At 44.6% G+C, this 6,491-nt stretch overlaps 1 protein-coding gene across 1 annotated transcript; it reads right to left on the reverse strand.

Annotated features, from left to right (window-relative positions):
- Positions 1 to 929: 929 nt before the first annotated feature.
- Positions 930 to 6,456, reverse strand: LOC125178124. The gene is made up of 5 exons (XM_047881185.1): positions 6,371 to 6,456; positions 6,023 to 6,183; positions 5,576 to 5,692; positions 2,894 to 3,069; positions 930 to 1,465 (listed from the first exon to the last, which is right to left on the reverse strand). The coding sequence occupies exons 1-5, from the start codon at positions 6,454 to 6,456 to the stop codon at positions 1,103 to 1,105; spliced, it is 903 nt and encodes a 300-aa protein (XP_047737141.1). The 3' UTR covers positions 930 to 1,102.
- Between the last annotated feature and the right edge of the window lie 35 nt (positions 6,457 to 6,491).

A 6,491-nucleotide genomic window follows, 5' to 3' on the forward strand; every position in this document is an offset into this window, starting at 1 on the left:
AGATTTAGAAGAATATTAAATAAATGCAAAAATTAAATTTGGATTCCAGTCTTAGAATCTTCTGTAGAGTGCAATTTATATTCAGTTATTTAGGAAGATTTATAATAAATGCAGATTATATTGCGGTTATTCAAAAGAATATAAAATAGAATAGCCATAGAATCTTCTAATAAATAAATAAAAAGCTATAGAATCTTCTGTATAATGCAATTATATTCAGTTATTTAGCAATATTTATAATAAATACAGATTGTATTGCGGTTATTCAAAAGAATATAAAATAGAATAGCTATAGAATCTTCTGTATAATGCAATTTAAATTCAGTTATTTAGCAATATTTACAATAAATGCACACTAGAACTTATATTGCTGTAATTTAAAATAATAAAAAATAACTGCAAGTATTGAATTTGGATTCCGGTAATTCCATTGATTTAAGAGCAATTCTTTTTTGTAGTGCCATAATTTCATAGTTGCAATCAGTAAAAAATTTCACATCTATTCCTATCTTCCATTTTTTGATAAGTAATCAATCTATAACATGTATGAATATTTTAACGCAAGTTCCCAACAATTACTGAGCATTACCGAAATAACAACAATAACGTTAACGTGGTCGTATTGAGGGCTAACTCATATATGTACAAAGTAGCTGTGTAATTTAGGAATATATTACAAATTAAATCAAGATCTAAAAATTAGACTTGCATATTCACTGCAGTTTAGTACAGTGACCACAGCCTTTCCCAGTCACTGGGCCAGACCGCCGGCCCCATGCAGACCTGACCTCTCGGTCTGCACTGTCTTCAGCCCTAGAAACCACCCCATCAGTGGGTCCCTCTGACCCACTGAGACGAGTGAGTGGGTCCCCCTGACCCACTCCAGCAGCAAGTGGGTCCCCCTGACCCACTCCAGCAGTAAAACCCCTACAAGCCCCCCGCGTCCTCAGGAAAACGTAAAGGCTAAGATCCGACCAGAGTTTGTCCCCACCAGCAATGTTCTCCCTTCGTCAGCGTTGAGCCCCATGGGGTGTCCCTCTTCCTCAGACTTCCCCAGGGCACTAGCAACGTCCCACAACACCCCCCACAATCCCCTACGTCCTCAGGAGAACCTGAAGGCGACTATCCTGCCGCTGTTCGTCCCCACCAGCAAGGTTCTCCCTCCGTCAGCAGGGAGCCACACGGCGCAGTTCAACATCTCTGCGCCCATACGTAACTCTACCTCCTCCTCAGGCCTCCCCAGGGCGTTAGCCACGTCCCCCAGCACCCCTACAGAGTCTGGGGACATGTCCAGATGCCCCATGAGTCCCCCATGAGCCCCCCACATGCCCCCAGCACCCATGAGGGCGCCGTTATCATCCCGCATCTGGACGCGCTGGGACCCCGCGCTCCTGAAGTGGTTGTGCACTTCCCGGACCACCGCCAGACCCCCGTCAGGCGTCAGCTGCACCACCTGCACCATCTTCTGTGGGGTGTAATTTACATTCAGTTATTTAGAAATATTTAGACTTAACTCAGATTGTATTGCGCTTATTCAAAAGAATATAAAATAGAATAGCCATAGAATCTTCTGTAGATACAATTTGTATTCAGCAATTTAGCAATATTAAGACTTAATTCAAATTGTATTATATCAGATTTAGAAGAATATAAAATAAATGCAGCAAAAATTCCACCGTCACGCTGCAGCTGCAGCACCTGCAGCATCTTCTGTGGAATTGGAATTTATATTCACTTATTGAGGAATATTTATAATAAATGCAGATTGTATTGCGGTTATTCAAAAGAATATAAAGTAGAATAGCCATAGAATGTTCTAATAAATAAATAAAAAGCTATAGAATCTTCTGTATAATGCAATTTATAATCAGTTATTTAGCAATATTTACAATAAATGCACACTAGAACTTATATTGCGGTAATTCAAAATAATCTAAACTAACTGCAAGTATTGAATTTAGATTCTAGTAATTGCATTGATTTAAGAGCAATTCTTTTTTGTAGTGCCATACTTTCATAGATGTAATCATGAAAAAATTTCACATCTATTCCTATTTTCCATTTTTTAATAAGTAATCAATCTATAACATGCATAAATATTTTAACGCAAGTTCCCAACAATTACTGAACATTACCGAAATAACAACGTGATCAGATTGAGGGCTAACTCAAATATGTTTAAAATTGCTGTACTATTAGGGAACTTGTTATAAATTAAATCAAGATGTGAAAATTAGACTTGAACGTTCACTGCAGTTCAGTGCCGTGACCACAGCTGTGGTGCCGTGACCACAGCTGTGGTGCCGTGACCACAGCTGTGGTGCCGTGACCACAGCTGTGGTGCCGTGACCACAGCTGTGGTGCCGTGTGGTACAAACATGCTGTGGTGCCGCGACCACAGCTGTGGTGCCGGGACCACAGCTGTGGTGCCGTGTGGTACAAACATGCTGTGGTGCCGCGACCACTGCTGTGGTGCCGGGACCACAGCTGTGGTGCCGTGTGGTACAAACATGCTGTGGTGCCGCGACCACAGCTGTGGTGCCGGGACCACAGCTGTGGTGCCGGGACCACAGCTGTGGTTACGGCACCACAGCATGTCCCAGTCACTCTCACTCTCAGTCGGCGGGAACCCACCACCACGGGAGTGGGTTCCCTACGCCTAGCGCGGGGCGGGTCCCCCTGACCCACTCCAGCAGTAAGTGGGTCCCCCTGACCCACTCCAGCAGTAAGTGGGTCCCCCTGACCCACTCAATCAATAAGTGGGTCGCCCTGACCCAGTCAAGCAGTAAGTGGGTCCCACTGACCCACTCAAGCAGTAAGTGGGTCGCCGTGACCCACCGAGGGGCGGGTCCCCCTGACCCACTCAAGCAGTAAGTGGGTCGCCGTGACCCACCGAGGGGAGGTTGTCCTCAGGCCTGCCGAGGCCCGGCACGAGGCGCTTGGCGAGGCCCACCAGCAGGTGGTGGGCGGTGGGGCTGAAGGCGAGGCACACGCAGCGGTGGGGCACCTCAGCGGCGTGCAGGGGGGCGCCCACGCCCCCCGTCCCGCCCCCCAGCAGCTGCACCACCGCTGTGGGGGGAGGGGGGTACATTATTTGTGTATGTATTTAATTAATTATATGTTGAATTGCTGAATAAATTTGTAGTGGAGTTATTTAATAGACTGATTAGATATAAATATTAAATATATATACACATCTTATAGTAATTATATTTTAATATGATGATATATTAGGGTGGTCCTCAAAAAAAAACTTTTTTATTTGAAAATTAGTGCCTACCTCAAGAACGGGTTCGTCTAGATGCCTAAATAATATCCCTAAAATATTTTTCAAATCGGTTAATATTTAAAGATCGCTCAATGGTGTCTAAGTGTCACCCCTAGCTATGGCCCAGGGTCATTGGGTCCATACCATAGAGTGAACAAATAAACGGGTCTGAACATGCTTGAACGGGATTTATTTGCCCAGTCCCACCCTGAATGACTTGATTCCATTTCAGAGTGCGTTGTGCAGTGTGTACCTCTGACAGACAGTCAGTCAGTCAGTCAGTCAGACAGTCGTGTTCATCCACGGATTGTTGAAGGTTGAGATAGGCAATGTCGACTGTCATACGTGCCAAGAAGGGATATTTGGTCTCTCCTTCTCCCGTATTGACGGGAGCAAATCTTCCTTCATGCTAAGAAGTGCTAGCTGTTGTCCACTTCCATAATGGCAACGGCGCTACTTACAATGACGCCTTCAATGACATCATCTCTGAAGTCCTCCAGTTCCTAGAACGTGCAAGGATTCCAACGATGCGTCCCGATACCATTTTAACGAAGCTGGAAAAGATGAAGCAAGAATACCAGCTAGTCAGGAATAATCGTCGCAAGGGACTGCAAAACCCAGACCGAGATAGAGTCAGCCTTGGAGTCAGGAACTTGAGAGGGTCTTCGACGTGGCCCACAAGATGCGCCCGATCATGAAGATTGAAGATCATGATCTTAATGATCATGCGATCATGAAGATTGAGGATCATGAAGATTGAAGACCATGATCTTAATGATCATGCGATCATGAAGATTGAGGATCATGAAGATTGAAGATCGTGATCTTAATGATCATGCGATCATGAAGATTGAGGAAGACATTGCCTTCCTTGTCGCGCAGCGTCAGCCTGGGCGCCCGGGGTACATGGGAGGTATCGATTCCAAACTTGCCCGTATGGAAGAGCGGAACTGAAAACGGTGGCAAGGGTATGAGGAGCGCTGCCTTTGAGCACAACAGCCGTCAACATCGGTTTCTACTGCCATGGACCCAGGCGACTCGTCCTCCACGTCATCCAGCGCTAGAGCGGAGGAAGAGGAGGAGGAGGAATTCCATGTGCAACAAGAACAGTGAGCTGTGGGGTCAATCCGTGGCGCTAGCGCACCGATGAGGGCGAAGAATGTGATTACGCCAGGCTTGGCAGCTTCCCATGACCGAACCAAAGTGAGCGATAGAAGATCTGTGTTCCTTCTTACCAAAGCAGCTCGAGACTTTAGCCACGAGCCAGAAGATGTTAACAATCACCTGCTCCTCAATTCGCTGATATCAGCAGAAGCACCAAGCCATGTACGCCTCACAGCTTAAGGCCGACTTGCAGATGAGCGAAACGGTGGTGGTGCATTGGGAAGAAAAGTGACCTCACGATAATGAAGTGTATGGACTGTCTACCTGTCCTTGTCAGCGGGAAAGGAGCTATACAACTCCACGGCGTTCCCAAGCCCGCCAACGGTACGGGGAGGGTGCGGAGTTGGGGATTGAGGATCGTGTGTTTCGATATGACGGCATCAAAACACCTTGCATATATATATTCGTGAAGTTGTTCTCGACGCAGCATTCCAGTCGGGCATGGGGGGAACATCGGGCGCACTTCCGACGGTTTCAGGCCCAGTGGGAGTTTCTGGAGTTTTGCGGGACAGCTCAGAGGGAGTTTCGAAATCTCTACACATTAAGAACTCTCAATAAAGAAATCGGAGAGTGATGTAGGAGCGTGGAAAGACTATATTCAAATTTTGGACCCAATTGTTGAAGACAACCCTAATGTATATACCCGTTTCTTTGGTGGCTCTATGTACCCAATGACCCTGAGCCATAGCTAGGGGTGACACTTTGACACCATTGAGCGACGTCTAAATATTAACCGATTTGAGAAATATTTTAAAGATATTATTTAGGCATCCAGACGAACCCGTTCTTGAGGTAGGAACTTATTTTCAAAGTAAGAAGTTTTTTGACGACCACCCTAATGACATATCTTAATATAATATATTACAAAATAATATAATATAATAAAGAAAGGACCCGTCATGGATAACAATAATAGTATAATTAAAATATAATCAATATATAATAATTATTCAATAAATGGAGTCATCATGGATAACAATAATAATAATATAATTAAATTATATTAAAATATAATTAGAATATATTTAATATTATTAATTATATTAAATTAAATAATATAATTTATAACATAATTCAATAATATAATTGAAATATAATTAATATTATATAATCATTAAATAAATAGCCACATTGTGGACGGACCTAGCAGGCAGGTGGACGGGCCGTTGTCGAGGAGGACGGCCAGCCGTCCCCAGTCCGCCGTGTGGGCGACGCTGCCGTCGTTGGAGACTTGCACGCCGTCCACGACCAGTCCTGCCGCTGTCTCTTATACACATCTAGATGTGTATAAGAGACAGATTACCATCAATGCTTTTCATTTTATGATAGCACTCAAGTCACTAGCCTTCAATTTAAAGAAGTATTAAGACCAATGATCCCTAAATCTATGCTTTTTTTTATTTTTTATGCTTTTTTTAACTGATTTTTAACATTTTATTTATCCATCAAGCTATGTATACATCCATGAGTTAATTGACAGATGTATAATCCTAAGGCATCATTGTCAATCCTAGGACCTGTCTTGGTTGCCTGTAAGTTTGTCGTTTGTGGTTTTCTATGGTCTCTTCATTAGTGTCTTCTGTTNCTCACAGACATCAGGGGGACTTTGTCCCATGCCGTCCACACACTCATATACATCAGGGGGACTTTGTCCCATGCCGTCCACACACTCATATACATCAGGGGGAATTTGTCCCATGCCGTCCACACACTCATAAACATCAGGGGGACTTTGTCCCAATATTGGGACCCTGTGCCGTCCACACACTCATAGACATCAGGGGGACTTTGTCCCATGTCGTCCACACACTCATACACATCAGGGGGACTTTGTCCCATGCCGTCCACGCTCACACACATCAGAGGGACTTTGTCCCATGCCGTCCACACACTCATAGACACCAGGGGGACTTTGTCCCATGCCGTCCACACTCACACACATCAGAGGGACTTTGTCCCATGCCGTCCACACACTCATAGACATCAGGGGGACTTTGTCCCATGCCGTCCACACTCACAGACATCAGGGGGACTTTGTCCCATGCCGTCCACACACTCA

Source organism: Hyalella azteca, unplaced genomic scaffold (assembly GCF_000764305.2).
Source record: "Hyalella azteca isolate HAZT.00-mixed unplaced genomic scaffold, Hazt_2.0.2 contig7256, whole genome shotgun sequence".
Lineage (NCBI taxonomy): Eukaryota > Metazoa > Arthropoda > Malacostraca > Amphipoda > Hyalellidae > Hyalella > Hyalella azteca.

Bases quoted from the DNA above. Each gene is read 5' to 3' on its own strand.
- LOC125178124 (XM_047881185.1), bottom strand. From the start codon at position 6,456: ATGTCTGTGAGTGTGGACGGCATGGGACAAAGTCCCCCTGATGTCTAT. The intron at 3,070-5,575 runs GTCCGTCCACAA...CTCCCCCCACAG, and splicing joins CCCGTCCACCTGCCTGCTAG to CGGTGGTGCAGCTGCTGGGG. The intron at 1,466-2,893 runs GTGGGTCACGGC...TACACCCCACAG, and splicing joins CTGAGGACAACCTCCCCTCG to AAGATGGTGCAGGTGGTGCA.